The sequence below is a fragment of the Myxocyprinus asiaticus genome, chromosome 13, assembly GCF_019703515.2.
Source record: "Myxocyprinus asiaticus isolate MX2 ecotype Aquarium Trade chromosome 13, UBuf_Myxa_2, whole genome shotgun sequence".
Lineage (NCBI taxonomy): Eukaryota > Metazoa > Chordata > Actinopteri > Cypriniformes > Catostomidae > Myxocyprinus > Myxocyprinus asiaticus.
In genome coordinates, this window is record NC_059356.1 from 5,077,063 (window position 1) to 5,101,481 (window position 24,419).

General features: G+C 41.2%; 2 protein-coding genes across 4 annotated transcripts in view; one reads left to right on the forward strand and one right to left on the reverse strand.

The window, feature by feature from the left end:
• Nucleotides 1–24,419, forward strand: part of LOC127450334 (gastrula zinc finger protein XlCGF57.1-like) — a 310,096-nt gene that overhangs the window by 167,463 nt on the left and 118,214 nt on the right. The window contains exon 1 of one of the 3 annotated variants that reach the window (XM_051714369.1): nt 9,211–9,462. The exons of the other annotated variants lie outside the window; for them this stretch is intronic. Coding sequence (XP_051570329.1) covers nt 9,381–9,462 — 82 coding nt within the window. The 5' untranslated portion in view covers nt 9,211–9,380. Of the gene's footprint in view, nt 1–9,210; nt 9,463–24,419 lie in introns of those variants that run through there. 3 annotated transcript variants of the gene reach the window in all.
• The window catches only part of LOC127450374 (gastrula zinc finger protein XlCGF57.1-like), a 306,871-nt gene that overhangs the window by 85,617 nt on the left and 196,835 nt on the right, over nt 1–24,419 (reverse strand). The window lies entirely within an intron of this gene.

Genomic DNA, 24,419 nt, shown 5'->3' on the forward strand with positions numbered 1-24,419 from the left:
GGTGGCTGCCTTCGAGGAGGGGTGGAGCAGAAGGATGGGAGTTAGGGATTTTTATAATAAGAAATGGGGCAATTACCTAGTGTTTTTGGGGGGATCTCGCGGAGGGGCGGTGGAGGGAGTAATTTAGAGTTTTTTTGTTTTTTTTGATGGCCAAACACTCCTTCTCGATTGTGATGTACTTAGTCTCTCTCAGAGAGAGCTTGCGACTAATGTACAGCACAGGGAGTTCCTCCCCCTCCACCATCTGGGACAGTACCGCTTCTAACCCCATGTCAGATGCATCTGTCTGCAAGATAAAGGGAAAGAGAAGTCAGGAGAGTGCAACAAATGCCTGCCGCAAAGTGCAGCTTTCACTTGCATGAGCACCTGCAGACACAGCTCCATCCACTGGACCGGATCTGGTGCCCCCTTTTCGCACAAACCTACGATAATAGTCAGCCAGCCACAGGAACTGTCTCACCTCCTTTTTGGTCTTGGGTCTCGGGCAGGCTGCAATCACTGCGGTATTATGCATTTGGGGCCGCACTGGTCCATGACCCAAGTGGAAGCCCAGATACCAAACTTTCACCCATCCAACTGCACACTTCTTAGGGTTTGCTATGAGTACCGCCCATTTCAATGACATCAGGACAGCCCTCAGATGCTGCAGGGGCCGCTGCCAATCATTACTGTAAATAATGATGTCGTTCAGATAGGCAGTGGCGTAAGTGGCGTGCGGTCTGAGGATTCTGTCCATGAGCCGCTGGAACATAGCTGAGGCCCCGAACAAACCAAAAGGAAGGGTGACAAATTGATGTAATCCGAACGGTGTGGAAAATGCTTTTTTTCACAGGACATAGGAGTTAAGGGGATCTGCCAATATCCCTTTGTCAAATCCAGTGTCGAATAAATGTGAGCCACACCTAACCAATCAAGCAGTTCATCAATCTGAGGCATTGAGTACGCATTAAACGTAGACACCACATTGACTTTTCTATTATCCACACAGAACCGGACCGAGCCATCACTCTTTGGAACCAACACCACCGGGTTGGCCCAGTCACTGTAGGATTCTTCTATAACCCCCCATATCTAGCATGACCTTTAATTCGTCCCAAACCACTTTTTTTCTGTGTTCGGGTAATCGGTATGGACGACTGCGTACCACTACCCCTGGGGTCTTTTTGATATGGTGCTCTATGAAATTCATACAACTGGGAAGTCATGAGTACATGTTGGAGAATTCTCCTTGCAACTTGGCAACCTCCTGACTTGTGTTGGTGAGAGGTGGTCTCCGCAAGTGACCAGGGTGACTCGATCGGTGACTTTTAAGTTCACCTCCGGTCCGAGCTCCTCCCTTTCCGGCACCACCGTCGCCAACATCATGGGGACTGCTTCTCTCCATGGTTTTAAGAGATTGAGGTTGTAAATCTTACATGTGATCGTGTGACCTCAAAGGGCCCTTGCCACTTGCCGAGTAATTTAGAGCTCAAGGTGGGGAGTAATACAAGGACTCTATCTCCTGGTGCAAATTCCAATAGTTGAGTACCCCTATTATACTGCCGGCTCTGACATTCTTGAGCCTGGAGCAAATTCTCCTGTGTTTATTGCCCCAATGTGTGGAGTTTTGCTCTCAGGTCAAGAATGTATTGAATATAGTTTTTGCTGTTTGAAGGTCCCTCCTCCCAATTTTCCCATAGGATGTTGAGCACGCCGTGCGGTCAACACCCATACAATAATTCAAATGGGGAGAACCCCGTGGAGGCTTGTGGGACCTCTCATACTGCAAAAATTAGGGACTCATGCCAACTTACGAATCATATTCTTTAGTGTCTTATTAAATCATTCGACCAAGCCGTCTGTTTGGGGGTGATAAACGCTGGTCCAAATCGATTTAATCCCCAATAAATTGTATAGTTCGCGTAGTGTACGTGACATAAACGTTGTGCCCTGATCAGTGAGGATTCCTTTCGGAATCCCCACTCAGGAGATAATTCTGAAGAGTGCCTCCGCAACACTACGTGTTGAGATGTTGCACAGAGGCACTGCTTCCGGATATCGCATTGCGTAATCCACCAGAACCAACACAAAGCAATGCCCCCGTGCCGTCTGCTCTAATGGCCCGACGAAGTCCATGTCAGTTCATTTGAAGGGACCTCGATCAAGGGAAGGGGCCCAATGGTACTCTTGGGGTGGCCGGCGGATTCACCCGCTGACATTCACAGCATGCCGCTCACCATCTGTGAACATCCCTGTGAATGCCCGGCCAATAGAAACAGGCCATTAGATGGTTCAGTGTTTTTTCCTGCCCTAAGTGACCTGCCATCAGATTATAATGAGCCATCTGGTATAACATTTCCCGACGGCTCTTCGTTACTAATAATTGGGTTGTATTTTCCTTTATCTGAGCATCCTGTGTCACTCGATACAACCGATCCATGATAATCGAAAAATACGGATATGTGAGTGCAATGTCTTGCTGGAGACTTTCACCATCAATCACTTTCACTTGATCAAAGGCATGCCTTAGGGTCTCGTCTCACGTCTGCTCCAGAAGAAATCCACTAAGGGTGGGGGAAGCCGCCATTTCACTCTCCCTTATGTCATCCTGACGTGGAGCTGACGCAGAGGCCCCAGCTCCGCCTACCCAGCCAGTGCATCACAAACCACACACCGAAACACACTGTTACAGGGCCCATCCACACAGATTTCCCTCAATAAAGCAGTACATGTTGGCCAATTCATACCCAAGATTAGTGGATGGGTGAAATGGTTGATTATAACCGGAATCCACCAAAGCTTGATATGTACCCCTCTTTATACTCACAGGTATCCAGTACGCTCCTGCACGATCGGTGGCGGCCTGTGGCACGTCAAGGACCCAGACCAATGTCTCCACCTTCATCGTGGCGCCCAGAATTCACACCGACACCCGCAGCAGCGGATTCACCAGCCTGTGGGGGAGAGTGGAGAGAGTTAGGGGAAGCCAGCAGGATGTATGGCCCACAGGACCAGGGAACTGGTTTTGGGGAAGGTATTCCCTGTTTCCGGGGAACAGGAACAGGATATGTGGAAGGTGAGGGGGAGGGAAGGGAGAATGAGGGAGAGAAAATGGATCGCCGTCACCTAGATAAAGTCGCTATATAGTCCTCAGCCTACTGGATTGTCTCCTCCAGCAACGCCGGACGGTGGCACTGGACCCACTCTGCTGTCCCCTTCGGCAGGTGGGAGACGAACTGCTCCAGTACCACGATGTTGATGACGTCGTCAGCATCGCCCTCCTCCTCAGCCAGCAACCATCACTGGCAGGTGTCGCGGAGCTGTTGTGTGAAGGCGAACGGGCAGTCGACCTCTCTCAACATCAGCGTGCAGAACCTCTGGTGATGCTGTTCTGGGCTGTGGCTGACCTGTTGCAGGATGGCTTTCTTCAAATCATAATACCCCAGGAGGTTGGCCACCGGAAGTTGGTGTGCCGCGAGTTGGGCTTCCTCAGACAGCAGCAGTTGGAAATGGACCGCCCACTGTGAGCACGGCCACTTCAGGGCTCTGGCTGTGTGCTCGAAGAGCTCTATGAAGGCCTCAAGGTTGTCCTGCGTTGTAATTTTTGCTTGCTTCACATGAGGTCCTGCTGCTGCTGGAGTTATGGCTGTAGCCCCCCACTGGGGCAGCAAGCTCCACAACACCTGCCGGACCTCCGCTTGGGCCTGGAGGAGCACCTCGAATCACTTCTCCTGCTCCATCCACAGCTCCATGAGGGCCTGGTGTTGTGCTTGGTGGAGGGCCTGGTGTTGTGCTTGGTGGATGCTGGCAAGGGACTTGAAGACTTCTTCCAGTGACGAGGACGTCATGGCAGCGTATCCTTCCTTATTCCCAGATTTCGGCACCACTTTGGCAAAAGTTCTTAATTCTCTCAAGGAGGAAGCAGGAGACAGTGAGACAAACAAAAAAGGTACTTTTATTTTCTCAAACTCAAAAGCTTAAAACGCAAATGCTTGCTTACACACGTGCAGCCTCGGCTCTCTCCCCTCCGGCAGTCTGGATTACTGTAACGAGGTAAAAGGGAAAGGAGGATGCGAAAACCGGCTTGACAATATAAATAATAATTTAATAATAAACTTAAACAAAAATACAAACACAAACACCTGTCGGGCAGCTGCCCGTAACTCTCTCTCTCTGGAACTGCCGCCTCTGGTCGCCTTTATACCTCTCGAGGGCTTGATTATCCTGATTAGGGGCCGGGTGTGCAGCATCACGACCCGGCCCCGCCCTCCTCCCTCCCACACTCCTCCCTCCTTTCCTTCAGGCTGGGGAGCCCCCGTCATGATGTACATCCCCCCCTCCTTTCCGGGGAGGGGGCATGCCTTCCCGGCCCCGCCTACCGGCAGGTCATCCACACCTCTTCAGACCTGGGAGGGTGACAAGGGGAGGGAAAAACAACAACAAAAAAATGAGGGAAAGGCCAACACGGAGCGACAGCGGGAGAGAGAGAGAGGAGAGAGAGAAAAAAAAAACGTACTCACCAGTTCTCTGATACACCGTAGCCTGGTCCTCAGCCACTCCTCCACCCTCTATTGGACGACAGCCGTGCCTCCCTGGGCGGATCGGAGTCAGTCCTCCAGCCCCTGGTGAATGGATTTCCCTGCCGCATTTTCGGTGGATGGAAGGGGTCTCCCCCGCCCCTGGCAGCGATTCTCCCACTCCAGACGGTCGGCCAGGAGCCCCTCCCAGCTCGTGGTCGGCGGTCCTCTTGGCCCCGCCGCATTTTAGCGGCTGGTAGGGGACTCTTCTACCCCTGGCAGTGGCCCTGACCGCTCCAGGCGGTCAGCAAGGAGCCCCTCCTCTCCTCACAGTTCCACCACTCTCAGGCGGCCGGTCTCCTCCGTCCCCCGGCGGATGGCCGCGGCTGTTCTGTTGGGGTGGATGGTAGTGGCGAGGACTTTACTACTGCGCATCCCTCCTCCTTCCCGTGTTGCGGCACCAGTGTAATGAGGTAAAAGGGAAAGGAGGATGCGAGAACCGGCTTGACAATATAAATAATAATTTAATAATAAACTTAAACAAAAAGACAAACATAAACACATGCCATGTAGCTGCCCGTAACTCTCTCTCTCTGGAACTGCTGCCTCCGGTCGCCTTTATCCCTCTCGTGGGCTTGATTAGCCTGATTAGGGGCCAGGTGTGCAGCATCACGACCCGGCCCCACCCTCCTCCCTGCCACAATCACCCTTTAAATCACTTTCTGCTCTCACTGCAAAATAGCTGTTAGAAGTGATCTCCCACAGGTGCCAACCCTTACCACACTCACTCTCTCGGCCTCGCTCTCCACAGACGCTCGATCATGCCCCCATCAGCACACATACATTTAGTTAAATTGGGTAAGAAATTGCACATCTCTGACACAAACTGTGTAATTATAACACATTAATGTTAAAATCTTGACATGCTGTCTGTGTTAAGAGCGATAACACACTGCTCGAATTAAAAGTAACACAAAATGTGTCGTCCTTAACTAGACACATGGATGTGTTAAGAAGTAACTCAGGTTGTGTTTTTTTTTAACACATTAGTTTTAAGTGTGTGTTTAGTCCATTTATCCTATTCATCAACTCCACTCTGATTTGTCTCTTGAGGTGTCCATCTATCACTTTGTCACTTTGTCATTTTGTGTCTCATTGTCCTTTTCTCACTGTAGATTTTTCACACTGACATTACAGTCCTTTAATTCCTTATTATCCTCTTCATCCTCAGTCTGCTCATTTGATTTATCTCCACCACATTTGAATCCTCCATTCTTTTCTGCATTTGCTCCTCTCCCTCCTGCATCTCAGTCTCTTTTTCTTGGCAGCCTTCTTCCTCATCCTCTTCATCCTCTCTCATCCAACACACAATTTACCAGCACATGGTTACAGTCTGGGCACCTGACTGCAGTGCAGTTTTGGGCATAATGTCCTTGCTTGTCACATTCATGACACTTGAAGTCTGGACTCTCCTTTAGAATTTGACCCAGGTGCATGCATAATCTACATATTTTAACCAGGCAATCATGCATTATGCAGAAATACTGCATCCCCTCCGCCGTCTTAAACTTTGCGCTGTGTGGTAATGATTTTACCTCTTTCAGGAATCTTACTTTAAGATATCTTGCCCCGTCAACAATGTCAGTGCCTGAATAGTACCTTCTTTTGATCTTTGTTTTAGGCATTTTCCCCCACATTTCCAGCTTAGACAGCATTTCCTAATTTTCCATGTATGCTGGTAAATGCATAAATGACATAACGCATTCCCTTGTTTGCAGACTTCTTACTTTGCATTTCTTTTCTTTTATGATCTGTCCGTCCAATAATTCATCACATGCCTCTTCATTAGCTAAAGTCAATTCATATTCTCCACCCGGTCTAGGTCTCACAGCAAACAACTTTCCAGCTCTGATCTTCTCCGTCACCAATTTGATCTCTGTCATCACTCTACCTTTTCATCTCTCAAGTCCATTAAATCCACAATCACAGTTATTTCTTTCAAATAACACTACTTTGTGTATCTTTTAATCCTTTTTTTCATGTAAAACATCCACATTTCTTTTAGATCTGTTATCCTTTGAATTGCATTGTTGCACTCTTTTCATCATTTGCAGCTTCTGTGCTGTGTCCTTTTCTTTCATAAATCTGTAAATTTGGCAAAAATAACATGAAACAAAAAGTGGCTCCCCACGCAGATTAACTGCTGGGGAGCGCTAGTGCACCAAAAAATAAAATAAACTTAAAAGTAAAACTAACTGTTATTTTACATAAAAAACTCAAACAAACAAACATGAGCCTCGCTCACCATCTGCTGCCACACCCTGTTTCTGATTGGAACGTACTAAGTGCTCAGGGTGGTATGGCTGTAAGCAAGAGTTGCAGTGAACAGAGGGCTATTTAAAGAAAGACCACTGTGTGCGGCTCACTCCTTATTTACAGACGCCTTGGGCTGCAGCTTAAAAATAACAACAAAAAAAGATAGGAACAACAGACCCTGTGAAACGTTGTCATTTATTTATTTGTAAAAAAGTGAAGTGCCTCCGCTCTCCTCGTTCAATTTCACTGGAGCTGGTCACATGCCTTTTCCTGTGTACCTGTACGCAGGGTTGGGGAGTAACAGAATACATGTAACGGGATTACGTATTTAAAATACAAAATATAAGTAACTGTATTCCACTACAGTTACAATTTAAATCATTGGTATTTAGAATACAGTTACATTCAAAAAGTATTTTGATTACTGAAGGGATTACTTTGCATTTTATTGTCATTTGTTTCATTTAATATTTAGTCCTTTCAGATGGAAAACATTTATACATATAAATGATGCGATCCAAAGTGCATTTGAACAGCGGTGAAACACTTTCTTATGATGTGTTACATTCATACGAGCAGACAGAGAAGTAAGTTTGAAGTAAGTTTGGAGCAGAAGAAATAGAAATAAACCTTGTGTAAATTGTCAGCTTTACGCTAAGATAAAATGCTATTTCTAGCCATTTTACATGCACGTTACCAGACACAATCATATTTTTTATCAATAAAATTCACGTTGGATCATAATTTCTTTTTTTCTTGTAAGACCTTTGATATTAGGGCAAAAATCATATTCTTGATAATTTTTGTATTGTTTTTCTGTAAAAATATCTAAAAATCCTTAAAACAAGTTCAGTTTGATTAATCTTGTTTTAGAAACAACACTGCATAAGATATTTAGGTTTTTCAGAGAATGTATTTTTAACGTGTATTTTGTCTTACTGTACTGGCAGAGATTTTATAGTCAAAACAAGTGAAAAATCTACCAGTGCTGAAGAAGTAATCCAAAGTATTTAGAATATGTTACTGACCTTGAGTAATCTAATGAAATACATTACAAATTACATTTAATTTTTTGTCACACATTTGCACTGAAATTCTTTTTTTCACATGTCCCAGCTAACCTGGGGTCAGGGTGCAGGGTCAGCCATGATATGGCACCCCTGGAGCAGATAGGGTCAAGGACCTTGCTCAAGGGCCCAACAGAGGCATCTTGGCAGTGCTGGGGCTTGAACCCCCAACTTTCTGATCACTAACCCAGAATTTTAACTGCTGAGCCACCACTGCCCCTTTCTACATTTTACAGCATGTATTCTGTAATCTGTAGTGGAATACATTTCAAAAGTAACCCTCCCAACCCTGCCTGTACGATACCTTAAACATATTTTGCTAAAAGAGGGAAAGCTCAGCTGCACATTTAAATGCTCAACACATAAATTCAAATTCTTCCCTACCCAAAGAAAGACACCTTTTTTTTTTTTCTTTTTCGAAAGTGTACAAAGATTTTTACTGCAGCACATCACCTTGTTTTTACTTTCCTGCTCTGTTGTTTTCAAAGGGGAGATTCTCGAGGAGGCAAGAAAAAGGACCAGGCTGTTGTCTGCACACAGAGAAAGCAAAATGAAAGAAAATATATGGATCACCCAACCAAATTCCAAAGATGACTGAATAAAAATCACAGCTGTGGCAGGAGGAAGTGTACTAGTTAAAACAATCCAGGAGAAGCAAAAGCGTACAGCACCTGGTAATACCAGACAGTCTCCCATAGAAGCCCGACCCTGCTTAGCTTCTGAGATAGATAAGATTGGGCATGCTCAGGGTGGTACTGTACGCTTTTTGTGAATGAATGATATATTTTCTCCTAGAAAAGAAGTTTGATCAAAGTTTTACAACAGAACAGAAACGTTTTCTCACTGAAACCCATTGAGAACTTATACATTGTTAAAACAAATGAACCTGCAATTTAATGGGAAAAATATGAGCATGACTGCACATTAAAATTGGGGACAATGTTTTGTTATTTATAAGGTATAAACACTGTCTGTCATCTATTGAATGTTAAAGTATTGTTGTGGCTATGAAAGGAGTATTATAAAACACATTTAAAAATAGGTTTGATGTGAGTTCTTGGCAAGTAATGATCAGTGACACATTTGTTCTAGATGATGTTTATGGCATGAAGGAATTCAAAACACTAAAAAGTCTTGAAGATTTGTTTATAACTACATTCCAAACTTAATTTTATATTGTTTTCTATCCAAGTAAAGTCCCATTATGTCTCAGAGACAAAAATTAAAAACTCTCTCTGGTCCAGATGCGTTCAGTAGGTGGCGATAATAAGCTACAGTAGTTTACGAATCGCCATTAGACAAGAAGAAGAAGAAGAAGATGATGATGATGATGATGATGATGATGATGATTATTCCCCGCGCTGAATGAGAATAAATGTGTGTCTTTCATCTGTTTTATTTCTTCAGTGACTAAATAAGTTTGATTTCCAGTGTTTATTTTCGGCGGGAGAATTGTAAAACTCCAGGAAACAAGTGAAATCTGTGTGACACTGTTGTAAAGATGTTTATTAAAGAGGAGAGTGAAGATATGGCTTATCCAGAAGCATGCAGAATTAAAACCGAACACACTGACGAACAAACAGGTTGGTGTTCATTCTTCATTCTTTACATTCAGACAGTTGAACAGATTTGATGACTGTAGTTATTAAACCAGAGGAGCTGACAAATAACCTTGGTAAACAAACCAATAATGACATAAATATACATGATTTTGAAAATGCCTCCAAGTGATCATGACTTTGAATTGCAAACATCAAGATTTGTCGGAGGTGCACAGTCTATCAAAATATGGTTTGTAATTAATATTATTATTATTATTATTATTGTATAACTAAATGAGAATATTCAGTATAATAATCAGTGGTGAAAATCTACTTGAGTAAAAGTATTGCTATTGAAGAACTTGAATACAATTTGAAATACTGGGCAATAATATTACAGGTATGAGTAAATAGGTTTGAAAAAGAAAAAAACTACTCAAAATTATTTTTATGAAAATTAAATATCGTTTACACACTTTCATTTTTTAGAACATCAAGATATGTTTGCTTTTGAAAGAAAGTGAAATTGATTACCACAAAAATTAATTTTGACTCGTCCCTCATTTTCTTTAAAGCAAAAATGGAGGTTATGATGAGGCACTTAAAATGAAAGTGAATGGGGGCAATTTTTGGAGGGTTTAAACAGAAATATGAAGCTTATAATTTTATAAAAGGATTTACATGAATTATTCTGTTAATTATTTGAGCTGTATAGTTGATTAATTCATCATTTTTACAGTCATTTTAGGGTTTGTTGACATTACATCGTTATGGAAACAAAGTTGTAATATTGGCTATAACTTTACACAGAAAAGGTTAGCAAGTGATTTTATCACACTAAATCATCACATCACAGTACTGTGTCTTTTTCTGTTTGTTGAGGTATTGTGTTTTTACTAGTTGCTTTTCACTTGCAGAACAAGTCATGTTTTGGTTTTATAAATCGTATATAAGGACAGTAAAATGGACACTACAACAACGTGTATTCCCACATTCAATTCAGGATGGACTTCAAAGACAAACTTAATCGTTAATCTTATGGCCCTTTCCCTCTGCAGGAACTAAAGCCTGTTTTAGTTACTTTTACCCGGAACTAATACTTTTTGTCGTTTTCACACTTGAGGAGCTAGGCCTATATTTCCTCTTAGCTGTTAAGAGGGACTTTAGACAGACTTTTTAGCTCCTCCTAGGGTACAACGGGGCTAAAGGCACACCTTAAAGGGATAGTTCACCCAAAAATGAAAATTCTGTTATTATTTACTCACCCTCTTGATATCTCAGCTGTGTATGACTGTCTTTCTTAACCAGAACACATTTGAAGAAAATTAGAAAAATATCTCAGCTCAGTAGGTCCTTAAAATACAAGTAAATGGAGATTTATCTTTTGAAGCTCCAAAAATCACAGATAATCAGCATAAACTTCATTGATACGACTCCAGCAGTTAAATGTATGTCTTTTGAAGTGATACGATCACTTTTGGTGTGAAAAAGATCAAGTACTTTTTAACTATAATTTAATGCTTCAGGAGAGGGTGGAGTCCAAGTGGTCTCTCGTGTGACATATTTGAGTTGCCATGGATACAGATGTAATCTCACGTTCCGCACTCGTTTGAGACATCCAGGATAAGCCCACAAACACACCATTGTTGAGTAAAGAAACAGATAATAACAGATCTAAACCAAAACCATCCAAGCTACTGTACAGCATTCCTCCTACTCACTTGTAAACAGCGCTGCTCTTCTGGCTGTGTCACACGTGTACCAGTTCTCATGTGTTTCAAATGCCAATGTGATTACGTCACACACGCATACCGCTGCTGACCGAAGCATGATTTAGAGTTTTAAAAACAAAAGCACTTAAATATTTACTTTTTTGCACCAAAACCGTTCATGCCACTTTAAAAGACATTAATTTAACCACTGGAGTCGTATCGATGAAGTTTATACTGACTTTCTGTGATTTTTGGAGCTTCAAAAGAGAAATCTCCATTCACTTATATTTTAAGGACCTACCGAGCTGAGATATTTTTATAATTTTGTTCAAATGTGTTCTGGTAAAGAAAGAAAGTCATAAACACCTGAGATATCATGAGAGTGAGTAAATAATGAGAGAATTTTCATTTTTTGGTGAACTATCCCTTTAAGGAAAATTAGCCATTTTTTCTGATCACGAAGTGTCTCAAGATTTAAGAAATACATGTATTTTTATTGATTATTTATGGAGCAACATAATTTGTGTTAAAAGAATACAATTCATTGATTTAAATAAGGCTCCCTTACTTGGGGTAAAAGGCACTCCAGGGGGTTTATAGTGATTATAGTGTTGATTCTGGGGCAATAGTTTTAGGGCACAATATGTCAACTTATGCAAATACTTTTGACAGCAAGATACTTAACAGATAAAGATAATGCTTATTCAAAATAACCACTTCAGAAAAGGGGGCATAATTTCTTGCTCATTTCAAACACATTTGGCATTTCATTACATCTCAACATTTATTACAACTTTATCTGTTAAGCTTATAATTTTATAAAAGGATTTACATGAATTATTCTGTTAATTATTTGAGCTGTATAGTTGATTAATTCATCATTTTTACAGTCATTTTAGGGTTTGTTGACATTACATCGTTATGGAAACAAAGTTGTAATATTGGCTATAACTTTACACAGAAAAGGTTAGCAAGTGATTTTATCACACTAAATCATCACATCACAGTACTGTGTCTTTTTCTGTTTGTTGAGGTATTGTGTTTTTACTAGTTGCTTTTCACTTGCAGAACAAGTCATGTTTTGGTTTTATAAATCGTATATAAGGACAGTAAAATGGACACTACAACAACGTGTATTCCCACATTCAATTCACATTTGGCATTTCATTACATCTCAAGATTTATTACATCCCATTGTGCATCTTAACGGATTTGGAATATGTGCACAATTTTTTTTCGCTGAGATGCAGGTGCGTGACGTCACACAAATATCTCGGCACCCAGAGATGTACATAGTTTGTGATAAACATTCACTTTTATTAAATGATATCAATCAATGAACCAAAGTTCCTACTTTACAAGATAATAAAGCTTGTTTGATCATACACCTGTAGCACAAATGCTAGCATAGCAGCACTGTTTATCAGTTGGGTTGCTAGGAAACAGTCAAACCCCTGTTATGCTAATAGGAATGTTGCAGTTTTGGTTGTTTAAACGTCATTTTCCAAGCATCTGGCATTGGAATTCCTTTATGGTAAGAGTTCGGAGAATTAAAGTAGGAATATCCCACATCCGACTTGAATGAAACGCAGCACGAGTGTTTTGCTAAACTTCGCCTTTGACCACGCCTCAATCCCCAGTTGGCCTTCTTTGGCTCAGGGGTAATCGGCGGTCTGTTGGCCGTTTATCCTGAATAAGCCCCGAGGCGGCATGATTAAGCCCCAGATGTGACAGTGGGAATGCAACTGGCCTTGGCACACACTAGCATGCCTTTATTTGGCCCGACAGTGGAAACGTGGCTAATGTGTTTAATAAGGGCCTTTAGCCCCTGCAGTAGGGGGGCTTTTTACCCCAAATACTATCCTTTCACTTATTGGACAGTTGTTGAAAAATGTTGCTTTAATCACCTTGACAGGGTTCCCACAGTAATGGAAAACCTGGAAATATCAGGGAATTTTAAAATTGTGAATTCCAGGCCTGGAAAAGTCATCAAAGTCGTGGAAAAATCATGGAATTGTTTTATAGTTCATATATTTTTATTTATTATGCTCTGTCCTAAAATATTTAACCATGGTGGTACGTTGCACTGGATTAAAAACACAGTGAAGAGTTTAAAATATATCATGTTATTTAGAAAACCTGACCAATTAGGTTGCTTTCACTCTAGCACTTTTGGTGCGCACCTGGGTTCGAATGACATCAAAGTGCGGTTCGTTTGGATAATGTGAACACTGTTTTCTGAACTCGGGTGCACCCCTGGGAACTGCACTCGAGTCCACTGATGGAGGAATGCACACACATAGTGCTCCCAGAACTGTGTGACATGCTGTCATTTTCAGTCATGAAACGAGCTATTAAAGTGTTTTGTCTGCTCATCCTATACCGTGAGGATTTTATTAATAAAAGAGTCACACAGTTGCTACAATTTCCCCGGAAGTGACGATTTTGTTCTTTTGAACGCAAGGGATGGAAACGCGGCTTTAGCCGTACATCGTTTTTGCGATATTCTGATTTTTCGCATAAATTAAATTCACAACTTGGATGGAAGCATAGCTACTGCTTGTGTTTGATTCACTGTTTGTTCAGAGGTGTGCAGCGCAAGCTGGAACAGGTCTCGTGGAACAAGCGCATGTAAAGAGTTTTCACTCTTTTTTTCCTCTGTTTCATTCATCTGAAAACTGTTTTCAAGATTAATGTCGTCCATGAGAATGCTGCAAATTATCTATGATCATCTCAGGAGGTGCTGCGACTTTAGTTCACTTTATTTCCATGCGGTTAACATGCATTGTGAACGCATTTCTGCAGGTACAGTAATGTATAACTTTGTATTAAAGAAACAAAGACGAAAGGGATTCAATCATAAAATAATACAAGACACATTCACCTTGAACCTAAAATTGAGTATTATTTTCTTTTCTTTTGGCAGTATTAACTGTATTACCAAAACGCAATACAAACACAAATTTGATAAGAACACACATTTGGCAGCATTATATTGGGAACACAAGGGAATTTATTAGGCTTTATTATGATGATTATTATTATCTTTACATTTTATGATTGTCTTTAGTTCTTTATCTGTAGGCTATTAGTAATTTTCCACCTGTTGTCATGAATGATACTTGTGTGATAGCAAATGGGTCGTTGGAGACGGTAAATGTTCGGATTTGGGGAGGTGGTTAAATAAGATTTTTAGATTTTTGATAGTTTAAAGTGCAGTTTGAATTTAGAAATGTCTTTTAAGTTTTTTGTGTTTCAATAAATGAATTAAATTTTTAAAGCAAAATCAATAAAGCAAAAACATTCACCGACCCTTGGCAGGTGGGTTGACGATGTAATCGGATATCATAATATTTTTTAAGGCAGTTATCACTAAACTATTTTTTACATATCGCACAGCCCTATTCTGATCCTGGCATTCTCCCTCTGTGGCTGTGTCCGAAAACTATAAAATGCTGCCTTGAGAGGCTGTATACGGAGGTAGGATGAAATAAGGTGCTGTTCAAACTGTTTTGAGTCCAGTTCTCTTAAGAGTTCCTTTCATTAAAAAACGCTGTCATTTAAGTATTTAAGCCATTGTCAAGACAGCTGCTCACATTTTCAGATGCAGCCATTGATTTTATTGTTGTTGTGATTAGGGCAGGGAATCTTTAGGCACTAGGGTTGCCACGGTGTACGGTGTTACCAGCTTTGCTCGGTGCAAAGGACAACAGCGGTGTGAAATTTTATACCAGTGGAAACATTATGAATGGAACTTCCAATATCAATACAATAGCCTAACGAATAGAATAGCCTTAAATAAAGAATAGTTGCCTAATGAAGAGTTTGCGACCCATGATAAATGAACCTAAATAAAGCACTGAAAGCCAGATGTTCTTTACCAGCGTATCAAATTACACAGGCAGCAAAAGTACTTGCACTGACAGAAGACGTTTAATTGCAGGTAGCAAATATAATGTGCATGGTGGGTAACTATAAGACGTCTCGGATTTGGAATGACACAAGAAATGCTGTTAGACACACAGAAACGTGCTTGAAGAAACACACTTTATTATATTTTTAAGAACAGATGACAGAAAAGCCGTCTAAGCACATGTCTAACGCGCTGTTTGTTCTGAGGCGTGCAGTCTCGTGGAACAAGCGTATGTAAAGGGTTCTCAATCTTTCTTTGTTTCAGTGTTCTGACATTTATTTTTTTTGCAAGACTAGTATCGTCTATGAGAATGCTGCAAATGACCTCAGACATCTCAGCTAAGGAGGTGCTCAGAGTTCAGTTCGCTTTATTTCCACAGAGCAGTTTGTTGTGAGCGCAGCTCTGCAGGGTCACTTTATATATAGCCTATCTGTGATTAAATCATAAAATAATACAAAACGCTTTCACCTCGAACCATGATGTATATTTCAGTGATTAGTATCATCATTATAATTATAATGTTTACATTTATAATTGTTTTTAGATCTTAATGTGTAGGCTATTAGTAATTTTCCACCTTTGTCATAGACGGATATTTGCTTGACGGTAAATGAAAGGTGGTTATATAAATGTTTTTTTTACCACTTTGTTATTTTAATTGCTTTTTCGTTTAGTTTGAAGTGCTATTTGAATTTAGAAATGTCTTTGGTTTGAGTTTTTTTCGTTTTTTAAATAAATGAATTACATTTTCTATGCAAAATCACTAAAGCAAGAATATAATTTTTAAATACAAATATTGTGAACAAATTGTGAAAAATATTGTGACCGGTAGAGAATGCACGGATGAAGTAGGTTAGTTTCCAAAGAGATGTTGCCCTTCACAACTATTGAAAAGCCATCTTTCTAAAAGTTGAATAACACCATTTTAATTGCACTTAATTTTGGTACAATTTTCCAACGCACTCTAATGTAATCTGACTTCATTGTGAACCATGACATGACAATGAGTTAAGCGTCCCTGCCAACTCATAGAAATTGAACATGCACGGCCACCCCTGCGTTGATAGAGCAGGAGAAATGCGGTCAGTTACGATGAATTACATTTTTGTAGCAAACTTGTTAAAGCATTCAATTCCTTTCTAATTAAAGAAAACTAAATTATATGTTAATGTTGGTTAGATTGTTTCAGCAGTTTATGCGGATGACAACCCTGAGGGAATATAGGCTAACAAATAGGCTTTATCAAGACGTGGACGGAGATAGATTTATGTTGAGATAGATTTATGTTGAAGTGCTCTTCTCACTCGCATGAAAAACACAGATTATATCTCAAACAGTGTCAAATCACCCAGAAAATGTAAACACTAACCTCAATGCAGATCTGCAATAATTAAAAATATAAACTTTCCCCAGTTATATGTAAAAATATATACAGTTGAAGTCAGAAGTTTACATACACTTTAGCCAAATACATTTAATCTCAGTTTTTCACAATTCCTGCCATTTAATTGTAGAAAACATTCCCTGTTTTGGGTCAGTTAGGATCACTATTTTAAGAATGTGAAATGTTAGTATAATAGTAGAGAGAATGATTTATTTCAGTTTTTGTTTCTTTCATCACATTCCCAGTGGGTCAGAAGTTTACATACACTTTATTAGTATTTGGTATCATTGCCTTTAAATTGTTTAACTTGGGTCAAACTTTTTGGGTAGCCTTCTACAAGCTTTTCACAATAAGTTGCTGGAATTTTGGCCCATTCCTCCAGACAGAACTGGTGTAACTGAGTCAGGTTTGTAGGCCTCCTCGCTCGCACATGCTTTTTCAGTTCTGCCCACAAATTTTCTATTGGATTGAGGTCAGGGCTTTGTGATGGCCACTCCAATACCTTGACTTTGTTATCCTTAAGCCATTTTGCCACAACTTTGGAGGTATGCTTGGGGTCATTGTCCATTTGGAAGACCCATTTGCGACCGAACTTTAACTTCCTGGTTGATGTCTTGAGGTTTTGCTTCAATATATCCACATAATTTTCCTTTCTCATGATGCCATCTATTTTGATAAGTTCACCAGTTCCTTCTGCAGCAAAGCACCCCCTCTGCATGATGCTGCCACCCCTATGCTTCACGATTGGGATGTGTTCTTCGGTTTGCAAGCCTCACCCTTTTTCCTCAAAACATAATGATGGTCATTATGGCCAAACATTTCAATTTTTTGTTTCATTAGACCAGAGGACATTTCTCCAAAAAGTAAGATCTTTGTCCCCATGTACACTTGCAAACTGTAGTCTGGCTTTTTTATGGTGGTTTTGGAGCAGTGGCTTCTTCCTCACTGAGCAGCCTTTTAGGTTATGTCAATATAGGAAACGTTTTACTGTGGATATAGATACTTGTCTACCCATTTCCTCCAGCATCTTCACAAGGTTCTTTGCTGCTTTGGGATTGATTTGCACTTTTCGCACCAAACTACGTTCATCTCTAGGAGACAGAATGTGCCTCCTTCCTGAGCTAAATGATGGCTGTGTGGTCCCATGTTGTTTATACTTGGGTACTATTGTTTGTTCAGAGGAACGTGGTACCTTCAGGCCTTGGAAATTGCTCCCGAGGTTGAACCAGACTTGTGGAGGTCCACATGTTTTTTTTCTGAGATCTTGGCTGATTTCTTTTGATTTTCCCATGATGTCAAGCAAAGAGGCACTAAATTTGAAGGTAGGCCTTAAAATACATCCACAGTTACACCTTCAATTGACTCCAGTTAACCAATTAGCTTATCAGAAGCTAATTGGTTAATTGCCTAAAGGCTTGACATCATTTTCTGGAATGGAAGCTGCTTAAAGGCACAGTTAACTTAGTGTATGTAAACTTCTGACCCACTGGAGTTGTGATATATAAATTAAAAGTGAAACAATCTGTCTGTAAACATTTGTTGGAAAAATTACTCGTCATGCACAAAGTAGATGTCCTAAACGATATACAAAACAAAACTATAGTTTGCTAATATGAAATCTGTGGAGTGGTTAAAAAAATAGTTTTAATGACTTCAACCTAAGTGTATGTATACTTATGACTTCAGCTGTATATACAGCCCTAGTGTACCTCCATAACCAACTGTAAAGTTCTAAACATTTATTCAATATATAAAAATGACCAAAAGTTCTCTTTCTGTCATCTTGGCTTGAGCTGAATGTCACATGCCTGTCGGGGAGTGAGTTTGGGCTTTTAGGGAGGGGCGAAACTGCACCGCAGTAAAGGAAAGGTGTGCGCTGTTTTTATAGCACAAGACAAAATGAGAGCATCATTGCGAAATGGAATGCGGCACAATAATAGTTTTATCTTGATTATTTTGTTTTCATAATTGTTGGAAGCCAAAATTGTAATTGAAATTAAAATTTGATTAATCACCCAGCCCTAATTTTAAGGCCTACCTTCAAACTTGGTGCCTCTTTGCTTGACATCATTGGAAAATCAAAAGAAATCAGCCAAGACCTCAGAAAAAAAAATTGTGGACCTCCACAAGTCCTGGTTCATCCTTGGGAGCAATTTCCAAACGCTTGAAGGTACCACGTTCATCTGTACAAACAATAGTACACAAGTATAAACACACAGCCATCATACCGCTCAGAAAGGAGACTCCTCCTGTCTCCTAGAAATGAATGTAGTTTAGTGCGAAATGTGCAAATCAATCCCAGAACAACAGCAAAGGGACCTTGTGAAGATGCTGGAGGAAACAGGTAGACAAGTATCTATATCCACAGTGAAACAAGTCCTATATCAAAATTACCTGAAAGGCTGCTCAACAAGGAAGAAGCCACTGCTCCAAAACTGCCATAAAAAAGCTAGACTACAGTTTGCAAGTGCACATGGGGACAAAGATCTTACTTTTTGGAGAAATGCCCTCTTGAAACAAAAGATGACTGTTTGGCCATAATGACCATCATTATGTTTGGAGGAAAAAAGGTGAGGCTTGCAAGCCGAAGAACACCATCCTAACCGTGAAGCATGGGGGTGGCAGCATCATGCTGAGGGGGTGCTTTGCTGCAGAAGGGACTGGTGAACTTAACAAAATAGATGGCATCATGAGGAAAGAAAATTATGTGGATAAATTGAAGCAGCATCTCAAGACATCAGCCAGGAAGTTAAAGGTTGATCACAAATGGGTCTTCCAAATGGACAATGACCCCAAGCATACCTCCAAAGTTGTGGCAAAATGGCTTAAGGACAACAAAGCCAAGGTATTGGAGTGGCCATCGCAAAGCCCTGACCTCAGTCCGATAGAAAATTTGGAGGAACTGAAAAAGCATGTGCAAGTAAGGAGGCCTACACACCTGACTCAGTTACAGCAGTTCTGTCTGGAGAAATGGGCCAAAATTCCAGCAACATATTGTGAGAAGCTTGTGGAAGGCTACCCAAAACGTTTTGACCCAAGTTAAACAGTTTAAAGGCAATGCTACCAAATACTAACAAAGTGTATGTAAACTTCTGACCCACTGGAAAAGTGATGAAAGGAATAAAAGCTGAAATAAATAATTCTCTCTACTATTATTCTGACATTTCACATTCTTTTTGTTATTAACAATTTTTATTGATTCCATACGTAAATCATACAAACATAAAATATGGAATCAATTATATACATTAAACCCCTCACCCCCAAGCTTTCCCCCACACACCCCACCTGACACAAACACACACTACAGTGGTCACCTACAATTAGAACATAAAAAATAAAAAAAAATATACTTTCAAACATCATCTATTCTAGAATAAATGTTATGGACTGATGAAAAGAATGTACAGTCCCTCCCAGATGGGTTCAGGAGTCTCCAAATATCTGTAAGACCAAAATTTTTACTCACTTTTGCTTCACTATGATCAAGGACGGAGTCCATCAATAGATTAAAGTCTCCTCCCAATATTATATCATGAGGGGTGCCAGCGGCTTGCAACATCCTTTCAGGATCTATAAAAAAGCCCTGATCATCAATGTTAGATGCGTAAATATTAGCCAAAATAAGACTTTGCCCCTGAATTTCTGCTAAAACTATAACGACTCTTCCTAATTTATCTGCATTTCTTGAAGAAACACTGTATCAAATTTCTTACATTTAAGAAAAGAAATAACCTTCCATCTTTTAATGGGGTGCCCAAATCCATTCACATTCCATGTGGAGAGAGACAATCCACTCATATTAACATTTTGACATATTAGAAAAAATAGATTGTATAACAAAAATAAAATTATAATGACCACATTCCAACATTAGAGCAACAATCAAATCCCAAACTTCCCCCCAAACCAAACAAATAGAAAAAAGAAAAGCGTGCGCATTAACCCCGCACACGACAGCACCAACTGGCGTCCATCCCTCTAAACTAAACAGTTAATGTACGCCTACGAGAGCCCCCGCAGCATCTTTGCCATCGGATTACTCAAGTCAATGCTTCTATACAAATTTTGTGGGACAGAATGACATAACAGAAAATATTCTATAAAACAAACTCTAGCCAGTTAGTGGAAAAAAAACAAAAAACGCGTAGATGGCCCCAAAGGTGTGTTCCTCCACAAAACAAACTCCAGCCGCTAGCGGAACCGGCACGCACAACAAAAGCGTTCAGTTCCTCGAGCAGTCAAATGAATGTTCAGTGAGCCGGTCCATTCAGTCATTACACAAGTGCAACACATGCCCTAATCACTCCAAAATCCTGCAAGAAATATTCCACAAAACAAACTCCAGCTGATAGGAGGAACCAACGCAAAAAGAAACGAAAAAGCGGCCATTTTCCTTGGACAGTCAAGCGTATGTTCAGTGAATCAGGCCATCTTGGCAGCAACATGAAAATCACCAAATGACTTACTTGATTGTCTATATGAAGGTCATCGCTTGCTGTGGGCATGTAAATATTTCGCGCCAATCCTTAGTATCTGTTGTCAGTTTGACCGGAAACATCAGAGCAAAAACGACACTCCATTGATGTAAGAGTTACTTTCATTCCTTGAATCGATCACGTTTCTCTCTTGTCGAATTTGCAAAGGCTGGGAACAAGAAAATGCTGTGATTCTTCCAAGAAAGCCTTCCTTTACTCCTCGCCTTGTGTAACACAAGATCTTTATCGGATGATCTCAGAAATGTGGCCAGAATTGATCGGGGCCTGTCTCCCTCAGCAGATCTCCGAGCCGGAACTCTCGGAAAGAGCTCGTCTAGGAATTTCACCATATCTCTGCCTTCTTCATGCTCAGGAATTCCAACAATTCAGACATTGTTTCACCGATTACTATTCTCAAGGTCTTCCAGCTTTTCCCAAACACATTCCAAATCCACCATGGTCGCTAGTGGATTAGCAGCTAATTCCCTCTCCGATGACATATAGTCGATCCGTTTCTCAACATACTCAACTCTTGCAACCAACTCATTGAATTTTGTCTCCATGGAAGTGATCGATCGACGTATTACAGCAAGATCCTCCAAGTCTGCAAGGACCTTCGTCAGCATTGCCGACACATTCATCAATTGACACCGGATTTCTTTGTTCACCGTCCGTATTGAGTCCGGGGCTTCAGGTGTGCCGCTGAGGGGAATCAGCCTGAGCACGTAAGTGTCTTTTGATATCTCCAGAGCCTGAGGATTTTGAATTCTTTGACATATTGTCTTCCCAAAACAATTAAGGATCAGGGTGTATCGAATCTCACCGGTTTGTGACACAAATATTATTAAAACTAGCAAAGTGCGTAGAGCTCGCCGTTCACACGTCCGACCCTCACATGGCGCCCATGAGACCTCGACATTTCACAGTCTTAAAATAAAGTAGTGATCCTAACTGACGTAAGACAAAGAATGTTTTCTACAATTAAATGTCAGGAATTGTGAAAAACTGAGTTTAAATGTATTTGGCTAAAGTGTATGTAAACTTCTGACTTCAACTGTATATACTGTATATATACAGATCGATCAGCCACAACATTAAAACCACCTGCCTAATATTATGCCTCCTCTCCTATGCCCCCTCATGCCTCCAAAACAGCGCCAACCTGATATTATTCTCGCCACAATTGTACAGAGCGGTTATCTGAGTTACTGTAGACTTTATCAGTTTGAACCAGTCTGGCCATTCTCTGTTAACCTCTCTCATCAGCAAGGCATTTCCATCCGCAGAACTGCACCTCACTGAATGTTTTTTGTTTTTGGCACCTTTCGGAGTAAATTCTAGAGACTTGTGTGTGAAAATCCCAGGAGATCAGCAATTACAGAAATACTCAAACCAGCCCATCTGACACCAACGATCATCCATGCGATTATCTAATCAGCCAATCGTGTGGCAGCAGTGCATAAAATCATGCAGATACGGATCAGGAGCTTCAGTTAATGTTCACATCAACCATCAGAATGGGGAAAAATGTGATCTCAGTGATTTGGACCTTGGCGTCATTGTTGCTCTTACTCCATTGATGAAGATGTGGGATTTCAGCGTATGATCAAAATGCTCAAGTTGCGTTATGACATCCATTGTAGTATTCATTTTAATTGCAAGTTTATTCCTTCTGTAGTGATGTACAGATTCTAAACGTTAAATATACGTTGAGTTGAGTTTCAAATGCACTTTGTTGATGCATGTAGCATGATAATGCAGGTATTAAGTTAAAATGTTGAGTTAGTAATTAGAGAGAGGGTTTTTTTTTTTTTTTTTAGTTAAGGACCCTAACGAATATTAACCATGGTTTTACTATAGTAATATTGTAGTAGCCATGACTGAAGTAACAGTGACTGCTGTCACCATTGTTTTCTTGGCAGAAATCACAGTTTTGATACAATTAACCATTGTTTTACAATAGTAATACTGTAGTTCTATAGTTAATAATATAGTAACCTTAATTTTACTATAGCATTGTAACTATGACAGTAACCATGTTACTTTTGTGGTTACTAAGATTTTACTAAAAATACAATGTTTAAACTATGGTTACTGTAGTAAAACCATGGTGATTTGTAGTGAGGGCAAATCTCTTGAAGTGTCTGTTACCAAATAGAATATGTTTTATGTGAATATGTGGATTATTTGGCAGTAATATATTTTTTCCCTGAACATAAATACAGAACTGCACCGAAACTGTGACCCTAAAAACTGAGAAATTTTAACTGTTACACCCCCAATATATATATATATATATATATTTGGCACTGGATTACTGTCCTCCGACGGAACTCTTTGAATAAATTCATTCCCTGATGGAGGGAACGAGACGTTTTGTCGATGTAGTGACACTAGGGGTCAATCTTGGGAGCCCGAAACACCTCTGGTCTTTGATAAAAGCCAGTGAAAATTGGCGAGTGGTATTTGCATGCCACTCCCCCGGACATACGGGTATAAAAGGAGCTGGTATGCAACCACTCATTCAGGTTTTATGCTGAGGAGCCGAGACAAGGTCCGGCCATTTCAGTGGGTAGTTCAGCGTTGTGGCAGGAGGGACACAATGTCTCGTTCCCTCCATCAGGGAACGGAGGTTACGCAAGTAACCAGGACGTTCCCTGTCTGTCACTCACTCGACGTTGTGTCGATGTAGTGACACTAGGGGTCCCTATACGAAACGGCGCAACTGGCTGAACTGTGTTACGTGAACTGGTGGTGTGTGACAGGCAGACCACTAGAGCACCGCTCTGTGTGATCCAAATAGATGCGTAAAGCGCACACCAGACACTGCAACGACAGGGCTCGGTCTGTGTCCTCCTGGGGCAGCGCTTGCAGGTTCACCACTTGGTCCCTAAAAGGGGTCGTGGGAACCTTGAGCACATAGCCCGGTCGGGGTCTCAAAATCAGATGAGAGTAGCCCGGACCGAACTCCAGGTACGTTTCGCTGACAGAGAACGCTTGCAGGTCTCCTACCCTCTTGATGGAATGAGTGCAGTCAGGAGGGCAGTCTTCAAGGAGAGTGCCTTAAGCTCAGCTGACTGCAAAAGTTCAAAGGGGGCTCTCTGTAGACCCTGAAGAACTACGGAGAGGTCCCATGAGGGAACGAGGCGCGGTCTGGAGGTGTTCAGCCTCCTGGCACCTCTTAGGAACCTGATGATCAGGTCGTGCTTCCCTTAGGACTTACCGTCCACTGTGTCGTGGTGTGCTGCTATAGCAGCAACGTACACCTTCAAGGTAGAAGGGGACAGCCACCCTTCCAACCTCTCCTGCAGGAAGGAAAGCACCGATCCGACTGCGCATCTCTGAGGGTCTTCTCGTCAGGAAGAACACCACTTAGCGAACAGACGCCACTTAAAGGCATACAGGCGCCTCGTAGAGACCGTGGGTGGTAGACCGCTTAGGTCTTCCGCGTCCCATCCAGGGGCCAGACATGGAGATTCCAGAGGTCTGGTCGCAGGTGCCAAATGGTGCCC